The 21,552-nt window shown below is 38.7% G+C and overlaps 1 protein-coding gene across 2 annotated transcripts in view; it reads right to left on the bottom strand.

Moving 5' to 3' along the window:
• Nucleotides 1-13,062: 13,062 nt before the first annotated feature.
• Nucleotides 13,063-21,552, bottom strand: part of raptor — a 33,478-nt gene continuing 24,988 nt past the window's right edge. For both annotated transcript variants that reach the window (XM_065217679.1, XM_065217680.1), the window contains 2 exons: nt 14,134-15,105; nt 13,063-13,153 (listed from right to left, as the gene is read on the bottom strand). In XM_065217679.1, coding sequence (XP_065073751.1) covers nt 14,169-15,105 — 937 coding nt within the window. In that variant the 3' untranslated portion in view covers nt 13,063-13,153; nt 14,134-14,168. The remainder of the gene's footprint in view (nt 13,154-14,133; nt 15,106-21,552) is intronic.

Raw genomic sequence — 21,552 nt, 5'->3', positions numbered from 1 at the left:
TTTCCATTTATCAGGAAAGTATGCCAAATGGAAACATCTGTTAAATAATTTTACCAAGAAAGACAAGGTACTCTCTGGGAGTTTTTTTGATGAGGATATAGAAAATTCCATCATCCATGTGATCAAAATTTTACCACCTTCTTTAAGCGCTGGAATTGGGTTTTGAGGTTTTTTCAAAATTTTTGTGAGTTTCCAAAAGGGTTTGGAACTCGGGTCTAATTTAGAAACATTATTTTCAAAAGTTTTGTTCCTCAGGGCAGAGAATCGTTTTTTAATTTGTTTTTGCAAATCCCGCCAGATAACTTTCATGGCAGGATCGCGTGTTCTTTGATATTGTCTCCTACGGACATTTTTAAGACGGATCAAGAGCTGAAGATCGTCGTCTATTATAATTGAATCGAATTTAACCTCGCATTTTGGTATTGAGGCAGCTCTTGCTTCAACTATAGAAGTAGTCAGAGATTCAAGAGCATAATTAATTTCATCTTTGGTTTGCAAAGGAATGTTTGGATCGAAGTTATATCATAGAGGTAACTCTAAGACAAGTAGGTCCCGAAGAAACGAGCTCAACTTTTTGGCTCACCTCTGGTACTATCTTCGGTCCCAAGCTAGTTGAATCACCCCTCGAATCATAGGAAAATCCAATAACCCCTCATTTTATCTGTCAAACTTTCATAGCGGATCAAAACAAACATTGTGTAGTACTAGAATTTTGACTAGAATGGGATACGTTAATCGATTTGCTTGGGACCAATAGGCTAGTCAAGCAGTGAACCAATTTAAAATCGTTAGTTTCGTATTGATTGTTGGTTATATTCCATAAATGTTTGATATTGCTCCCAATCAGTCCTATGGTAATTGAAAGTAGAGCTGTTGGGATTACAAATTATTTCTTGGGATATTTCAAAAGTTACTGGAAGGTGATCAGAACCGAAGTCAGCATGGGTAACCAATTGGCTACAAAGTTGACATGAATCAGTTAAGACCAAATCAATAGTTGAGGGATTTCTTGCAGAAGAAAAGCATGTTGGGCTGTTTGGATATTGAATAGTGTAATAACCTGCAGAACAATCATCAAACAGTCCGCATCGTGCTCTCTTGCCGTGCGGATCTATTTGCTTTTTGCTGAAGGAAGTGTTACTACTACCTAAAGCTACAACAAATTTAAACAGCACTTTTCAGTGCTCAACCTGTAAAAATTTTCTACCTTGTTCAACTCTTATTCCTCTTCGATCCTTGTTTGGACCCTACCCGAGGTAATCCTTCTTGGATATCGATTTGGAAAATTCCTCTTCGATCCTTCAGATTCTTATAGTAATCTGCTTGGAAGTCGATTTGGATAAAAATTTACTGCCGCCATGGCGCCTAAACGCAAAAGAAAGGGGCAAACTCTTGACCCCCCTTCTGATGAAATTAATTTGAGTAATCAATTTGATTTGCTCACGGATGATGAGAATGATCCATCATCCAAGAAAAATTCTAGTAAACTTTCCCGGCTTAATGCCAAGAAGGAAAAGATTCCCCCTATTGTGATAACCACTACCGATTTCCATGCTCTTCGCATGGAACTTTTGAATTTCGTGAAAGTTAAGTTTTCACTACAAATTGGACGTCGGGGTGAATGCCGTGTATTGGCTGAAACCTTGGACGGATTTAAATGTCTTCTCAAGTATCTTACTGAGAAGAAGCACAATTTTTTTACTTACGACACCAAAACTGAACGTGTGTTCAAGGTTGTCATGAAAGGACTGCCCAGTGGTGAATCCCTGGATCAGATCAAAGATGAACTGGCAAAATTACTTGGAGTTGTGCCACTCCAAGTAATCAAAATGAAAATGAAATCCCGTCCTGGCGATTCGCGCAACGGGATTTCTAATGATTTTTATTTAGTTCACTTCAAGTCTAGTGAACTAAACAACCTTAAGGCCTTAGAAAAAGCTAGCCTTATGCTCCATGTCCGAGTGAAGTGGAAACACTTCAGGAAGACTGGAGGAAATTTCCAAAACCTCACCCAGTGCCGTAAGTGCCAGGGATGGGGTCACGGAACTAAAAATTGCTACATGCCAGCTAAATGCATGAATTGTGGTGATTCCTCTCACGCAAAGGACGACTGTCCTGTGAAGGAAGATCCTAAGAAATTTAAATGTTCAAATTGTGGTGAAAACCACAAATCCAATTTTTGGGAATGTAAGACTCGCAAAGCGATCCTACAATCTCGTTCTAACCGTCAGGTAGGAAACGCTCCACGTTTCCGACCAGGTACAAATTCCTCTGCTGTTAACAACGGTCAGCGAGGAACAAATTCTACATTCGTACCCGTAGGTACAAATATCTCCCCTGCTTCAAATGTTTCATCTGTACCTACTCCCCTCGCTGCTAACAATGTTCAGCGAGTTAATGGAGCTACCTATGCTGCTATTGCAACGGGTAGAAATCAAAATACTAACCAACGTTCTAATGGAAATTTTGACAATTTTGACTTAGGAAGCATTACTGCCCCCAAAATGGAATTTTTACAGAATTCATTAATTGACATGATTTCTGATATGCTTAAATCTAACTCCATGTTTGATGCTATTCAAACTGGAGTAAAATGTGCTAATAATATTGTCATGACTTTAAAATTCAGTAATGGATTTTAAAGCATTAAACATTTTAAATTGGAATGCTCGATCTCTTAAAGATAATGAAGACGAGCTATTTAACTTTTTAAGAGTTCATAACGTGCATATTGCCGTTATAACTGAAACGTTCCTTAAACCTGCCCATAAGGTTAAGAAGGACGCAAATTACTTGATTTATAGAAATGATCGTCTTGATGGACCCTGTGGTGGCGTTGCCATCATTATTCATAGACGAATCAAACATAAAATTCTTTCTTCATTTGAAACCAAAGTTTTTGAAACTTTGGGGGTTTCTGTTGAAACAAAATTTGGACAACTTACGTTTATAGCTGCCTATTTGCCATTCCAATGCGTAGGCCAGCAAAAGAATTTTCTCAAGGGTGACCTCCAGAAACTTACCCGTCATAGGTCTAAATTCTTCATTATTGGTGATTTTAATGCAAAACACCGCTCATGGAATAATGCTCAAAGCAATTCCAATGGTAATATTCTGTTTGATGATTGTTCTGCAGGTTATTACACTATTCAATATCCAAACAGCCCAACATGCTTTTCTTCTGCAAGAAATCCCTCCACTATTGATTTGGTCTTAACTGATTCATGTCAACTTTGTAGCCAATTGGTTACCCATGCTGACTTCGGTTCTGATCACCTTCCAGTAACTTTTGAAATATCCCAAGAAATAATTTGTAATCCCAACAGCTCTACTTTCAATTACCATAGAGCTGATTGGGAGCAGTATCGAACATTTATGGAATATAACTTCGATCCAAACATTCCTTTGCAAACCAAAGATGAAATTAATTATGCTCTTGAATCTCTGACTACTTCTATAGTTGAAGCAAGAGCTGCCTCAGTACCAAAATGCGAGGTTAAATTCGATTCAATTATAATAGACGATGATCTTCAGCTCTTGATCCGTCTTAAAAATGTCCGTAGGAGACAATATCAAAGAACACGCGATCCTGCCATGAAAGTTATCTGGCGGGATTTGCAAAAACAAATTAAAAAGCGATTCTCTGCCCTGAGGAACAAAACTTTTGAAAATAATATTTCTAAATTAGACCCGAGTTCCAAACCCTTTTGGAAACTCACAAAAATTTTGAAAAAACCTCAAAAGCCTATTCCAGCGCTTAAAGAAGGTGGTAAAATTTTGATCACAAATTTGGAAAAAGCTCAGAAACTTGCTAAGCAATTCGAGAGTTCCCATAATTTCAGTTTGGGTCTTACTAGTCCTATTGAGAATCAGGTTGCTCGGGATTTTCTGAATATTTTCTCTCGGGAAAATATTTTTGATGATTCCTGGGGGACTGATTTGGACGAAGTAAGGTCTATAACTAAAAATTTTCAAAATATGAAAGCTCCAGGTGATGATGGAATTTTCTATATCCTCATCAAAAAACTCCCAGAGAGTACCTTGTCTTTCTTGGTAAAATTATTTAACAGATGTTTCCATTTGGCATACTTTCCTGATAAATGGAAAAATGCAAAAGTTGTTCCAATTTTGAAGCCGGATAAAAATCCAGCTGAAGCTTCTAGCTACCGTCCAATAAGTTTGCTTTCTTCAATAAGTAAACTTTTTGAAAAGATAATTTTGAATAGAATGATGCTTCACATCAATACGAACTCAATTTTTGCAGATGAGCAGTTTGGATTTCGCCATGGGCATTCAACTACTCATCAACTCTTAAGAGTTAACAATTTAATTCGTTCAAACAAATCTGAAGGCCACTCAACTGGAGTTGCTCTTCTAGACATAGAAAAAGCATTCGACAGTGTTTGGCATGAAGGTTTGATTGCTAAATTGAAAAAGTTTAATTTTCCACTTTATATTATGAAATTAGTTCAAAATTATTTAACTGACAGAACTCTGCAGGTAAATTATCAAAATTCCAAATCTAATCGACTACCTGTTAGAGCAGGAGTTCCTCAGGGTAGCATTCTTGGGCCTATATTGTATAACATTTTCACTTCGGACCTCCCTGATTTGCCTCAGGGTTGCCACAAATCTTTGTTCGCTGATGACACAGGCATTTCCGCTAAAGGAAGAAGTCTTCGTGTTATTTGCAGCAGACTGCAGAAAAGTTTAGATATTTTCTGTTCTTATTTACAAAAATGGAAGATTTCTCCCAACGCTTCCAAAACTCAACTTATAATATTTCCACATAAGCCTAGAGCTTCGTTTTTGAAACCTAGTAGTAGTCACATAGTCACTATGAACGGAGTTCCAATTTCCTGGTCAAACCAAGTGAAATATCTTGGATTAATACTTGACCAAAAATTAACTTTTAAAGATCACATTGAGGGCATTCAAGCCAAATGTAACAAATATATTAAATGTTTGTATCCTCTTATAAACAGGAAATCCAAACTTTGCCTGACGAATAAACTTCTAATATTTAAACAAGTTTTTAGACCGGCCATGCTTTACGCTGTGCCAATATGGTCTAGTTGCTGCACTACCAGGAAAAAAGCACTTCAAAGGATTCAGAACAAAATTCTGAAAATGATTTTGAAGTTGCCTCCCTGGTACAGTACAACCGAAGTACATAGAATTTCGAATGTTGAGACTTTAGCACAAATGTCCAACAAAATAATTAATAATTTCAGGCAAAAATCGTTGCAATCCTCAATTGCAACGATTAATTCCCTTTATACTTAGATAAGATTTAGTTTTAGTTTTTAGTTTTAAGATATCAATTGTTATACTGACATACAGGTTAAAAAACCTGTTTAAAATACTTAATTGCCAAGACATGAACAATGTAAAAACACTTAGATATATATCATAACAATTAAGGCTGGTACGTTACTGCAGTAACTGGAGCACCTAGGTTAAAATGAAATGTAATTTATTTTGAATTTGGAACAAATAAAGAGTTAAAAAAAAAAAAAAAAAAACAATCATCAAACAGAATATTACCATTGGAATTGCTTTGAGCATTATTCCATGAGCGGTGTTTTGCATTAAAATCACCAATAATGAAGAATTTAGACCTATGTCGGGTAAGTTTCTGAAGGTCACCCTTGAGAAAATTCTTTTGCTGGCCTACGCATTGGAATGGCAAATAGGCAGCTATAAACGTAAGTTGTCCAAATTTTGTTTCAACAGAAACTCCCAAAGTTTCAAAAACTTTGGTTTCAAATGAAGAAAAAAATTTATGTTTGATTCGTCTATGAACAGTGATGGAAACGCCACCACAGGGTCCATCAAGACGATCATTTCTATAAATTAAATAATTTGAGTCCTTCTTAACCTTATGGTCAGGTTTAAGGAACGTTTCAGTTATAACGGCAATATGCACGTTATGAACTCTCAAAAAGTTAAATAGCTCGTCTTCATTATCTTTAAGAGATCGAGCATTCCAATTTAAAATGTTTAATGCTTTAAAATCCATTACTGAATTTTAAAGTCATGACAATATTATTAGCACATTTTACTCCAGTTTGAATAGCATCAAACATGGAGTTAGATTTAAGCATATCAGAAATCATGTCAATTAATGAATTCTGTAAAAAATCCATTTTAGGGGCAGTAATGCTTCCTAAGTCAAGATTGTCAAAATTTCCGTTAGAACGTTGGTTAGTATTTTGATTTCTACCCGATGCAATAGCAGCATAGGTAGCTCCATTAACTCGTTGAACATTGTTAGCAGCGAGTGTAGTAGGTACAGATGAAACATTTGAAGCAGGGGTGATATTTGTACCTACGGGTACGAATGTAGAATTTGTTCCTCGCTGACCGTTGTTAACAGCAGAGGAATTTGTACCTGGTCGGAAACGTTGAGCGTTTCCTACCTGTCGCTTAGAACGAGATTGTAGAATCGCTTTGCGAGTCTTACATTCCCAAAAATTGGATTTGTGGTTTTCACCACAATTTGAACATTTAAATTTCTTAGGATCTTCCTTCACAGGACGGTCACCACAATTCATGCATTTAGCTGGCATGTAGCAATTTTTAGCTCCGTGACCCAATCCCTGGCACTTACGGCACTGAGTGAGGTTTTGGAAATTTCCTCCAGTCTTCCTGAAGTGTTCCCACTTCACTCGGACATGGTGTATAAGGCTAGCTTTTTCTAAGTCCTTAAGGTTGTTTAGTTCACTAGACTTGAAGTGAACTAAATAAAAATCATTAGAAATCCCGTTGCGCGAATCGCCAGGACGGGATTTCATTTTCATTTTGATTACTTGGAGTGGCACAACTCCAAGTAATTTTGCCAGTTCATCTTTGATCTGATCCAGGGATTCACCACTGGGCAGTCCTTTCATGACAACCTTGAACACACGTTCAGTTTTGGTGTCGTAAGTAAAAAAATTGTGCTTCTTCTCAGTAAGATACTTGAGAAAACATTTAAAGCTGTCCAAGGTTTCAGCCAATACACGGTATTCACCCCGACGTCCAATTTGTAGTGAAAACTTAACTTTCACGAAATTCAAAAGTTATATGCGAAGAGCATGGAAATCGGAAGTGGTTATCACAATAGGGGGAATCTTTTCCTTCTTGGCATTAAGCCGGGAAAGTTTACTAGAATTTTTCTTGAATGATGGATCATTCTCATCATCCGTGAACAAATCAAATTGATTACTCAAATTAATTTCATCAGAAGGGGGGTCAAGAGTTTGTCCCTTTCTTTTGCGTTTAGGCGCCATGGAGTCAGTAAATTTTTATCCAAATCGACTTCCAAGCAGATTACTATAAGAATCTGATGGATCGAAGAGGAATTTTCCAAATCGATATCCAAGAAGGATTACCTCGGGTAGGGTTCAAACAAGGATCGAAGAGGAATAAGAGTTGAACAAGGTAGAAAATTTTTACAGGTTGAGCACTGAAAAGTGCTGTTTAAATTTGTTGTAGCTTTAGGTAGTAGTAACACTTCCTTAAGCAAAAAGCAAATAGATCCGCACGGCAAGAGAGCACGATGCGGACTGAACTCAAAAAGAAAAAAAAACATTAATTACGCGCAATGCATGCATGTTCACTAAGAACTCAAAATTAAGACACTGGAAATTAATCGTAATTTAATCAAAACACCCTTTGCCACACGCTGAACTGTTGTTGTTTGAGACGTTCAAAACACAATGTTCAAACATCATGCACAAACATTGGACGCGCTCACATGTGTGATACATGTTTGAACACAAGGTTCAAAAGATTGTGTGTGAGTGCAAACATGAAAAGCAGCAACACAGCGAAAACACGTTCATCTCGTTGTATGTTCAATACCGAAAGGGGTATCAAAATGGTAATTATTATTCAAATTCAAATGGACATGCAGAATACGATAAACATACAGAAATACATCAAAAATGTTACAAACGGTAACAAACGAGCGAATGTGGCATCGGATCAGTGTCACAAGAAGGGTTGCATCCATGAGCGGCACAGGAAGTTGGGATATATATATATCAAAATGTGTATTTCCTTTTTTCTTACCTAGCAGTTCAGTATTTTAATTTTAAACAGGTTTTCTATACCTGCGTGTCAGTAAACAGTTGTCATCTCAAAACTAAAAACTAAAACTAAATCTAACAGCGATTTTTGTCTGAAATTATCAATTATATTTATGACATTTGTTCTTAATTGTAATTGTTCAGTGCATAGGTTGTGCCTTCCACTAAGAAAGCTTATCTAGGGACCAACCCCCTAGTCTATACACCTACTGTCCTTCCCGTTGCACTCGTCAGCTCGTGCGATACTCTAGACACACATGGGTGGTCGTATCCGGGTCCTCCCCTGGGTAGGCTCGTGTCCGTCCAGGTTATGGTACATTAACTTATATCTATGCATGGTAATTATATTAAGGTGAGTTATCCTTTTGATTATAAATGTCGATAATGCTGAAACTATATGAATGTTAGTGATCATTATTAGGTGTGTGCTGCAATGGAGTAGTAATTGAAGGAAATGAGGTTCTGATGTGAAGTACACTGGAGTCGCTTTTTACGCGGTTTTTTTACACGGTTTTTTTACGCGGTTTTTTTTACGCGAATTTTGGAATTTACACGGTTTTTATTTTTTACGCGGATTTCGGAATTTACGCGGTTTTTTTAACGCGGATTTTGGTTTTTTTACGCGGATTTCAGAATTAACGCGGTATATCGTTATACACTAGAGTCGCTTTTTACGCGGTTTTTTTACGCGGATTTCGGAATTTACGCGGTTTTTTTACGCGGGACGTATCACCCGCGTAAAAAGCGACTCCAATGTATAGGTAATTCTAAAATAGGTAAATCAATTAATCATTAGCTGCTAACAGTTACTAATAAATGGGTACGATAAATCACTCATCAATGAGTATTGCCACTCCCACTGAAAAATGGGCAAAACTTTAATCATAAATGGATATTCGATTCCTACCGTGTATTTAAAGTAAAGTTAGGATCTTATTAAGCAAGCACACACCTTTTACGATTCTTATCCTACTTACGGTTTCCTGCACATACGACTTTTCCTAGATACAAGCTTCGTCCAGTATACATTGGCTGTCTCCAACCGGCATGGTCCTTTCTGTCTGCTTCCTCTTGCCGGTGCAAGTTTAATTCTTCTTTTCTTGTTCGAATTTTCTCGCTACTTTTCTCCTATTGAACTTCTGGTCGTGTTCCCATTTGTCCTCAGGCAGTTAATATTAGTACATGATAGGAAGAAAGAAAGAAATAGAACAAGTTAAGTGGGAGCCGCATGCATTGGTTACTTATTTGGGTCATGGTGTTGTCTTCCCTATTTATTTGCCTCTATTCGCTCTCATATCGCAACGTTTAACTCACCCCCTTCCCTCACACTATTATGGTCGGAAAAGAGAACCCATATTTAGTAATCTATCGCGAACTGCGATGCAGAAGATATTAATAGCAAACTAATCTGGAACTGGTCTAAGACATATAACCCAGTGAGTATTGACACATCACACTGTTGTGAATGAGCACGGACGCGAGATTTACTAGAGTATTAAATGCAAAACACAAATTCAAAATAAAACTTGACAAGACATCGTCAATCCCCTTATTCTTGGGCAGGGTCTGACGATGTGAATCTGATTTTGATCAGTTAACGGGCCCCATATGGTACATTTTCTCACTATGAACCTGTCATTTCCAGCCTATCTGAACTATTTAATAAATGGAAACCATAACATGGGTTACGCTTCCCCTAAGCGGGCCCTCCGCATCCTATCTCTGTCTTATCTCAAATGCCAATGGTTTGAATGTATCAATATATACATTGGAAATGACGTTCAATCAAATAAACCCATACCCCACTCACTTGGCCAGGCTTCAGAATCGTCCAGTGGGCAGTGCGCTCTACACTCCAATTTCCTTTTTTTTTTTTTAATTCTTTATTTAAGAGATTTTTAGCCTTAGGCTAGTTCATCTCTAAAACTCTCCAAGTTCCCTTTCTTTCAAATTCACCCCAAATTTGATATTTTACCCCTTTGAGTGTGGATTAATCACAATGAAACATTGTGACAGAGCACGGACTTGAGGTTACTAGAGTATTAAATAATCTAGGTTCTATTTAGGATTATATCTGAAACATCCAAATCTGGCCAACGCCCACCAATTATATTTATAGACATTAATTTGTTCTTAAGTCTCAATATTCGAAATTATATGTACCTCGGTAGGCAGCTTCAAAATCATCTTCAGAACTTTGTTCTGAATCCTTTGAAGTGCTGTTTTTATGCTAGTGCAACAACTTCACCATATTGGCACAGCGCAGCGTAAAGCATGGCCGGTCTAAACATTTGTTTAAATATTAGAAGTTTATTCTTCAGGCAAAGTTTAGATTTGCTTTTATAAGAGGATTCAAACATGTTATATGTATAATACATTTAGCTTGAATGCCCTATGGGACTGTAGTATACCATTCTCACATAGCTGCTACTATAGTTTTCAAAAGGGAAGCTTTAGGCTTATTACAAAGCCATAGGATGAGTTTTGGAAGCGTTGGGAGAAATCTTCCAGTTTTGTAAATATGAAGAGGAAACATCTTAACTTTTTTGCAGTCTGCCCCTGAGTCTGCCGCAATTAATACAAAGACTTCTTCCTTTAACGGAAATGCCTGTCATCGACCCATTTCCACCACCCTGCAGTCCACTGTCGAAAAGGAATTGGCTACCTCAGACCGAACAGTCGGCAAGTTCATTAAAGCTAAAATAAGTGCGGAATCCCTACCTTTCCTTTGGAATTTCGGATCAAAGAAAAACTTGAAAATAACTAATAGTTTTTTTTTAGTTCGTCGTGTACTTTTGCCGTTGCAAAACCAGCTGTACAAGTAGTATAAAACACATCCATTAAGAGCATTTCATACAAAAGATGCTTAAATAGACTATTTTCCAAAATATTTGCTTAGTTACAGTACTTAAAATCGAATATCCTTTCATAAGAAAATAACAATCTGGTGTAAAAAAGGAGAAAAAAAACTACATATTTCACGATCAGTTTTTACAATAGTGTTGATGCTATAAGATAATAAAGAACAATTCTAACCGGCTTCAATCGGTATTAATCTTAAAACTGATAACCCCGAGGATAAAACGGTGAAGCTCGTATTTGTTGAGAAACATTGAGAAAATTGGTTGGGACACTACTGAGCACCTACATAAATCAGAGTTTCATCATTTTTTATCATCGTGATTATCAGTGTTATAGCGTTAAAAACGAACCTAAAGAACTAAAGACTCGCATTTAAATAGGAAATAAAGAATAAACAGAAATGTACCTACAAAACAAATAAAAAATAAACAGCGCTCTAACCCTTAGTACGCCTATGTGGTTTTGCTTCTCCTAAATGTATTCCTATAGCTTTTTTGTGTTAATATTGCGGGCACCATTATAGATATAATTCTCACTTTGAAGCATGTGTGTATATATAATCGATATCTGTCTAAACTTTTTCTTCACTATATCAATCACTTATAAAGGGAACAAACAGAAAAATACACTTACAGAATCTTCTGTAGGTTCGCTTTTATCTGATCTGATTATCGGTGTCGATAGTGCTATCGACAGTTTGTTTTCTCGTTCAGGGCATTGTTTGTTGCTCGCATTGTATTTACCCACAACTCGATCGTGTGTGGTGGTTGTTGTTGCAAAAATTAAATATGAGTAACGGCGTTGAAGTTAAACACACTATAAGGCATTGAGCATGGTACAGGAAACCCGTTGCTGGGCGACATTGTTAAATTGGCTAAAGTGCTGGATGCGGATCCTGCTCAGATAGAAACTATCTACAGAATAGCTGAGGAAAAATCCATGTTTATAAAGTGTAAGACCGAAGAAGCGATGCTCCATGCATTGCTGCACAACACTGAGCAATTAATTTTCCGTTATGATGATGTAAAGACAGTCGAGGTACGCATGTCGAATGCGGGAGAATACGTTCAATATGTGCGTCACCTAAAGTTCCTGACAAAAATCAAGCGTTGGTTCTGGGGAAATACGTTAAAGTTAAACAAACAAATTCCACCAGAGCAGGGCTTCGATGCTTACACTGGGGTACGTGGATGTGAAAATGTAAATTCCTATATCGCTTCATTTTCTCAATCGGAAGGGGAATGTATTCTATGAAGGGAACAAGAACATTGGTTTTGTTTGCAAGACGAAAGGGCAGCCAGAGAAGCAATAACTGGGCAAAGAACGGAAGCAGGATTTGTAGCCGTAGGTGCCACAGGGGACGCGAGTGAGGTGCTAGACGAATAAGACGTGATTGCAATCGACGAGACGACCCGGGATATTCATTAAAACAACAAAAAAGAAGAATCAGGGTCAGCAGTAATTCGAAGGCCGGAAAGACCCGATTACTACTTGTTTGCAAAGAAATTGTTTAATGAACAACAGCATATTGTTTAAGAGACTAAAACAGAAGAATGAAGAAAATTACGGGCGCGGGAAGAACAAGCAGCAAGCAGTCGCTTCCCAGGAAAAAATAAACTCATTCATGATCCTCCCATTTTCTTTGTGGATTAAAAAACTGTTTATTTAATCGACTCCGTAAAGCTAACGCAATTAAGCCAAATAAAGGATTGGAAAACAAAAATCTCCTGTAAGAATCGACTATTGCACGTATATGTGTGTGTAATTTAAAAAAAAAACATGATTTGAACAATAAAAGAAAACCATTGTAAATTATTTCGGTTATTTCGGTAGAATTTGTACAACTTTATCGGAAACATTAGAAAAAAAGGACAGACTGATATAAACTGTGAGTGTGTGTGTGTGTGGGTGTGTGTGTGTACGATCACCATGTTGTTTAATCTAGACACCCCACATTGTAAATATAGAACTCAGCAGCATATTGTGTATGTGTGTTTTCTGCTTCTAAACCACTTTGTAAGTGCTACGAAGCATTGTTCTCCATTCGAAATTCCCTACCGGTACTTCGAGGAACGCTTTTGAAGCGAGACACCTTTTGCTGCTGGCTTGTTTTGTTCTAGTAAACTTTGTTTCGTATTTATCGTAACTTTTAAGAAGCGTTGACTATTGATTGCGAAGCTACCAGTATTTGTTGCAGTGGGATTCTTTCACTTTGCCTGAAAATGAACCAAAACAATAGGTATGAGAATGGTAATGGCTACGGTATAACATACATACTCCTAACTCCTTAAAAATACACTCTTTCTAGGATAAATTAGGGCTGAATTTACGTGTGATTTCAACGTGAAATATTCAGTGAGCATGTTGTAAAATTTACTTTTCTGACGTTTTCAAGCTTGTTATCTTTATTTTAGGCCCCAGCAAAAATATGATCGTTGATTGTTATCTTTCTTTTCCAAAATATCGATATGACGTAGATAATTTATCGATACTGGGTTAAAAGATATCGCAAATCGTATCGAAAAATATGACCTGATAATATCAATATTACCGATAATATCGATATTTGCTTAACCCTAATAGCTATACGTTCATATAATATTTTATTCCTTTATTAGAGAGACTTTCAGCCGCGTTCCTATAATGGTGTGTTCCAATTACGGCATATGGGAATTCCATAGACCATAATTGGAACACACCATTATAGGAACGTATAAACATGACTGGTACAACTGCCCTATTTTCTAAAAATATTAGATTCTGATTTCAAATCAAAATTTTAAATACTAGAACTTGAATTTTGCATGGTCATGTTTAAAATGAGGAAAAATCTTCAAAATAATCATTTTATATTAAATTCTGATAAATTTCTGATTTGCAGATGTTTCTAAAGTCCGGACTAAGGAACTGCTCTGCGATTATGGATTGTACTTCGTTCAGGCTAATGTATTACCTGACTCATAACGAATGTACGTTGTATCCATGAACTCGTTTAATTTTGTATTGCAAATGCCATCTTAAATTAAACGAAGGGTACGTTGTACCCGGGGCCCGCAGGCACAACGAATATTTGTTATAAGTCAGGTAACACAGCAGTGGCATTCTGATTAGTTCAATTCGGCTACTGTTACATTCAAGCTAATGCCATTGGGGCTACTTAAGTGTTATACAACCGGGTAAATTTCGAGCTACTTACCAAGCAAATCACCATACACAGAAGCTTTCCCTTGTTCACTTTCTATCTGTAACAAACACAGCTGCTGTGTTATCGTTAAATCCTGCCGCTAAGCTTATCTTATGCTTATGGAACGACAGGCAGGACGTCACCCCTTTCTTCGTCCCCATGAATCCTTCATTGCACCGGATGGTGTTCAGATTGGTACCATCCAAACCGTAGACGGTAATGATGGTCGTGGCACATGCCACAATGTCAGCACTCGAATGAATGCTCATTGCTGAAACATCCGATCCTGCATTCCAGTGCTGCACCGATGAAGACGTTTTTCGAATATCGTACAACCGAACCGTGGAGGTGGTACATGCCGACACCAGACTTTCACAATCGTCCCGTAAACAAACTGTCAGAATTGGATTCAAATGTTCCCGGAATGTGGCAATCCGTGCTTCCGCCGGTGTACACCGTCGATCAAATAATCGAACGCTACCATCATTGCAACCAGCCGCGAACATTCCATTCGGTGCACACGACAGTTTTATGATCGCCGTATCCGACCCACTCGGGATATCACAAATTCTGGATTCACGTTCTGCATCCCACAGACGAATGTACTTCGCTTCACCTGCAGCCATGATAGTCTGAGTCTTCTGGTGCCACGCCATCACCAGACCTAACTCGCTCGTGCCCACCTTGGCCGTGGCAGGCGAATTGAAATCGAACAGACCATGCCAAGCAGTCACCAGGGCCGATTCACGGTTCGCATCCGCTGGTCTCCACACGCGGATTACACTGTCACTATAGCCGACTAGCACTAGGCCGACGTCGTGTGCGTTGATAAAATCCAACGAAGACACCGACACCGGTGGAGGGCTCATCTGAAACCGATTCTGATCTAGAAAGATTGACTGATGCTGCTGCGACCGTTGCAGCTTGAACGGAATGAACGAGCTCGTTATATCGTTGCTCCAATCTTGGAGGATAACGCGATCTCTGTTGGAAAGCGATAGAAGAAACTTTATTAGAAGTGTTGCATAAAATAAATTAAAAAAATAAAATCTTTAACATATTTAGTATAACTTTTTGCATGGGTTTTCAACTGTACCCATAATATACAAACCTACAAAGGCGGTAGGGGTCAGATGCGGAAACGCGTGATCGGGTGATAACCAATGTGGGAATGTGCAACCTGAGGATCAAGGGCCGTTTCGTCAACTAAAGCATCATCAACGTACACTGCCCACACAAACCGAGATACAACTTGAGAAGGAAGCTTTATACATGCAGCTGGAGTATCATATAAGTATCACAAAATGAATACATTTTATAAAGGACGGCGAAGCTAGAAAATTTATCTGGAGGGGGCCTTTTTTAAAGTTTGCTAAACTAAGGTTAAATAAAAACTCGCGAAGATACTATGCGTCAAGGCAACTTGATTTTGGGTACATTTTTCTGGGACCAATAATATGACATTGAGGCTTAGTATTATTTTAATGGTGAAACAATAAATTTGATTATATGTATTTCATGACAACGGTTGAGACCTCGATTTGGGGAGCCTTAAAAGCTTACTGATGAGCAGTGTTGGAAAAGATCGCGTAATTTCACGAAGTTCACCAAGGAAAAAGTTCGCGAGTCATACACGAAACGAAAATCAATTATTTTACTCATGTATTTCACTCATACATTTTTGCCAAAACATCAGCCTTATATATTACATAAGACAAACCACATAGGTCCTATAAGAATGCATAAAAAGAGATAAAAAGTATGTGTGACCGCTTATACATTTCATTTGACACATGGTACTCATTAACTTTTTGCAAGGCGTCTGCTTATTACTTGACTTATACATTTTATGAATAATTAGCAATAGAAATTTGCCAAAAGGTATAAGGAGATTTCTATTCGTGTAGTGAGTTTTCGAGAACTTTTCCATCACTGCTGATGAGACTACCGGTACCAGGAACGTCCACCTATTTCGCAACCCTAGGGGAAGTTCTCAAGAACACCTACGACAGTGGGTGCACACCGAGATAGTATATGTGTTCGTCTACGCCGACGACATCCTCATCGTCACCACAGGACCCACGCCAGTACGTACAAGGATGAGAGCCCAAACGGCAGTCTCCGCCGTTGCCAGGTGGGCCCACTCAGTAGGCTTTGAATTATCAACCTCTAAAAGCATCAGGTGCCATGTCTGCCCTTCTCGACACAGAATTAGCGGACCATCGATCAAAATCGACAACCAGTCCATACCGCTGAAGAAAACCGTCCGAGTTGTGGGAGTTCTCGTTGACCGATTCCTCAACTTTGAACAGCATTTCAGTGCAGTCAAGAAAAATTGCCGCAGCCTGTCTTTCCGCTTCAGTATAACCGCAGCTATCGCAACCAAAGCCACTGCTTTCATCTCGAAGACATCCGGAAATCAAGGAAACACTCCTCCGCACGGCTTCCAACGAAGATCTCCCCCCAGTGGCCAGGGTCTACTGGCATGGAGACAAATGCTGGCAAACACCATTACCGAAAATCGAAAGCCGGATTAAGGACAAGTTCAAAGCCGGAGACAATTCCGTGGCTATGAAAAGGACTGTAGCTGAAATGTTAGGAGAAAATTACCCCACGCACACTCACCGATACACGGACGGATCTCGCTCTCGGGCCGGGGTCGGTATCGGTCTAGCCGGAAACATCACACCAACCAGCTGCAGCTTACCGCCGCAATGCTACCATCTTCATCGCTGCCACAAGGCTCTCCAACCAACCGATCCTGGTCTTCACGGATTCGCACAGCGTCATACAAGCCCTGACATCCGAGGCCCCGACTCATCCCTGGGTACAGGCGACGATGAAGTCCACGCCACCAAACACGGTATTTTGTTGGGTTCCGGAGCACTGCGGAATACCAGGCAACTCTGAAGCTGACTTTCTGGCTGGGGCAGGACCATCTGCTCCTCGCTATACTAACAAAGTACCGTTACACGATGTCAAGCGCTGTATCGTGAGCAAAGTACGGGAAGCTTGGGACGCAGAGTGGGCTCAAAACCGCTCCCTCGTCCACAGACGGATCAAAGGGACGACGAGGAAATGTACAGAACAGTTGAACCAGCGGGATCAGAAGATAGCGTCGCGTTTGAGGACCGGTCACACCAAGATCTCGCACAATTTCGGTAGAACGCCGTTCCACAGGACTTGCGTCGGTTGTAGAACTCCAGCCTCAATCGAGCACATTCTATGCGTATGCCCTCAGTATCAGAACCTGCGAGAATTCCACGGGCTTCCAAATAGCATACGCGACATTCTGGGTGATGATCCCTCCAGACTGGCAGCAGTAATGCGTTTTTTAAAGGATGCTGCATTGTATTTTAAAGTTTGTTCTTTTTTAATTCCTTTCGGCTGTTGGGACATGTCTGCCTGTTAGGGGCCCTCCCGGTAACCCCCGGTCTTATTCAGATTTTAATGTTGTGTCTTTAATATGTTGTGTAAATGTACGATCGAGCCAGGAACCAATTTTCGGTTGAAATAAACACTGTAAAAAACTACTCTGTTGGGGGTCCTCTTTCTGAGGCCCCACTTTTCATGGACGAGATGAACTAGCCTACGACTAAAAATCTCAAAAATAAAGTCTAAAAAAAAACCTTACTGATGTTGAATGATGCTTTGTAATGCTTTTTGTAATGAAATCACTCGTTGAAATGTGTGCCGGAAATTCAGCTACTGGAGTGCTAAATCACCAAGGCATGGGCCTTACCTATATATAATATACAAACATGTCCATAAAATCTAGATTCATCATTCAAGATTCCATCAGATACAGTCTTGAAAAAACATTCAATTTTTAAACAGTTGGAGATCCTCAAAACTTGATCAAAAAATTCCAGAGAACTTTACTAATATCTTCGTCTATAGAATATTTTCTGCTGTCTAGGAAGGATGTCCGAAAGATTATCCTATAACTTATGTAACGAATCATGAACATCAACAGAACTCCCTTAAGTTTTACAAAATTTCCTGAGTTTATTCCAAATTCCATATTTTTCCAATCGCTCTTAATTCTACGAATATCTCTGAATATCTTTAAACTTATGGAAAGACACCTATTATCTCCAAATATTCTTGAACATGTGGAAAGTTCTTTGAAATTTAACGAAGTGCCCAAAACCTCTAAGAAGTTTATGGAGATTTTTTGAAGTAAGATCTCTGACAAATTGCAACAAAGTTCCCTAAACTGAAGCGAGGATCTCTGAATTTCTTAGAAGTTTATTGAACTATTGTTTGATTTTCTACAAAATTCCCTGGACTTTTTAAAAATTCCTTAATCTTATATGGAGTTTTACCACCGACGAACCGACGTGATAGCATATACAAGCTACTTTCAAATTCCTGCCCAAGACGCCATATTTAAAATACTTTAAACACTACTGACATCTACTCATCCGATTGCGTCATACCATGAGCAAAGACACGAACCCACGTATAATTTATATTGTCTTGGTTTGCGTTTCAGCTCATTTGACAAATTCGATCGCCCGTTTGAACGTTCGAATCGCTCGTTTGACAATTCGAATTGTGGACAACCGTAATGCTCCTGTGGCATGTCGGTTCGTCGGTGGTTTTATACAGCTCATCAAAATGCTACGAAATTCTCAAAACTTCTACAATGTTTGCTGCACTTCTACGTTTCTCGTTGATTTTCCGCGAAGTTCCACGAACAAAATTCCATGAATTTAAAAGTAATTTCTAAATTTTACAACCAACTGTTCCAAGTCCATGAGGCTTCCAAAACGTGCCAAGAAAATTTAATAGCGGTTCCCGATCTATAATGAGCTTCCCTGAAATATAATAATGTCCTACGAAGCTTCTCAAGCTTAAATAAATTTTCCACTTCTATGCAGTTTCCAGAACTTTCCAAAATTCCTTGTTTTTAAGATTGTTTCTGAAGATCTAAATTTCCTCAATTTCTACGATGTTCCCTGAACTTTTTTGAAGTTCTTGAAGTTAATGAAAAATCCCTGGGCTCATGGTCAATTTGTAGAGCCTCAAGACGTCTTATTATGCCTTCGATTAAATATAGATATGATATATTTTCTCAAAATTGCTTCTTCTAGTCCTTTGGTTTGTTTTTTTTCCGTCGATCTTGTTTTCCGTGCTGAGCACCAATGCTACCGACGTGCCAGGAAGGCAGCTCCCACACCTGGACCCTACCTATCGACCCATCAACTCATGAACCGGAGACCAACGGCTTTACTTCCCATCCGAAGGAAGGCGTGATCAGAGATGTTATGCCTCAGAACATCCCGGCGGCGCCGACTGGGATTGAACCCAGGCCTGTTGGGGTGAAAGGTAATCACGCTTACCACTACACCACCGGCGCCGTTACCTGCTTCTTCTAGTCAAGAACATAAGAAAAGGAGTCAACTTATAAGACTTTAAAAAAAAAATCGATGTTTGTGGTTCAATTTTATTAATCACTGTTAAATATTAACATCGAACTTGACAAGCTTGACAAAATACCGGTGAGTTAAAAAAACACACCAAAAATTCTGAGGGGATGGGGGCTAGATAATTCTGGAGGGGCTAGCCCCCTTGGCACCCCCATCAGCTACGCCAATGAATACATTAATCCTATTACTTTCTTAAATGTAACACTTCTACAGGACGATTGTGCTACATTACCCAGAATTTCGTTTCTCCGAACGCCACTACCCCGAATCCCATTAAAACCTACATATATCCCATTTCCCCGCATACCATTTCTCCGAATGCCATTTCTCCGAATGCCATTTCTCCGAATGCCATACCCCAAAAATTTATAGATACCAAGTACATTACCCGAACGCAATTATCCTGAATCCCATTAAAATGTGTATCCTATCATCCCAAATGTACCATCATAACCCCGAAACTTGATACAGATACCAGTTCTTGAATACTTCAACTCTTCAAAGCTCGATTTTGAATGGCTCTTCGACATTTTTCATTTTTCATTTTGCAGCGTTTGGTGGGGCAAAAGAGCGCAAGTCAATCCAAAGCCGAGGATAAAGGAAGGGTAATGGCTGAATAGTCTATGCGGACCAATTGAACGTAATGGGAAGGGATTGAAAAGGTCGGTTATTGGGGGGTTTTTTAAGAAATGACACTAGATTTGTGCTGCAAAATGTAAAGAAACCGAAAATCGATCTCTCACTCATTCATCCTTTCACATATATACCAAATTGATATTTTAAAGCAACCATCAAAATAAACAAACAATATATGAAAAGGCTAGTTGCCAGTTGCTTTAAAGGCTAGTTACCTCCCTAAGCGGACCCCCCGCGTCCTAACTCTTTTGTTAATCTACATAATGTTATTAAGCTGTTTAAATTTTCTTATTTAAGTTCGTTTGATGATTATGATCAAACCTAATTTAATAAATAATTGAAATCTCTAATCTACCTAATCAATTATAGCCCATGCTTTATTAAGTACCTGGACTTGTGTATGTAATCTAAAATTTAACGTGTATCAAGTTGTTTTTACCTTTGACCTATATTTATTATATACTAGCTGAGTGTGCCCGGCTTTGCTCGGGATTCAATATTAGCTTGAGTTTACGCACCAATTAAAAAAAGGATGCTATATTTTACGTAGCCCCCCTTTATCTAAGGGGCCACCCCTTATGACCTCCACATGCCAAATTTGGTTCCATTTGCTTGATTAGTTCTCGAGTTATGCAGAAATTTCTGTTTAGTTTGTATGGGAGCCCCCTCTTACAGAGGAGGGAGGGGTCTCAAACCATCATAAGAACCTTCACCGGCCCCAAAAACCCCTGCATACACATTTTCACGCCGATCGGTGCAGTAGTTTCCGAGTCTATAAGGGTCAGACAGACAGACAGACAGACAGACAGAAATTCATTTTTATATATATAGATAGATAGATTAGTTCGTCCCAGGTGACCCCTTCAAGTGACTAAAATGCTTTACTTTGAAGATAGTTTCCTAACTGATTTTTAAATTATATAGGGTATATGCTCCAACTACGCTCACACGTTTCCACTATGTCGTCCCACAAAATTACGTATGGATATGTCACAACAGAAGCCACGCCACAGTGGAAATCCCGAGTCATAGTTCAAACATTTATCCCAAATCAAAATGAAGCACGAATAAGATTAATTACAATACCATGTACAAAAATGGTGTTTAACATTGTTCCCTGAGTAATACCTACTTCAATGAAAACAACAATGAAAGCAAAGGAGCACTGTTGGACGTTTTCTGAAATATGAATCTATCTGTATAAAAATAAATAAAATAACAGTGATTTGCGTAAAAAAGCCGCCAGTATCGCACCCAACGTCAGTGGCTATACATAGGGGTACTACAACGCGGCTCTCAAACAAAGGAGTAACAAGTGTGATACTATCACTTCAGGCTAGAACTTTGGTTCTCTCGTGCA

This window comes from Ochlerotatus camptorhynchus, unplaced genomic scaffold, assembly GCF_037179485.1.
Source record: "Ochlerotatus camptorhynchus isolate MF236.1 unplaced genomic scaffold, CSIRO-AGI_Acam_v1.1 ptg000078l, whole genome shotgun sequence".
Lineage (NCBI taxonomy): Eukaryota > Metazoa > Arthropoda > Insecta > Diptera > Culicidae > Ochlerotatus > Ochlerotatus camptorhynchus.
This window is presented reverse-complemented; position numbering and strand designations above follow the sequence as displayed.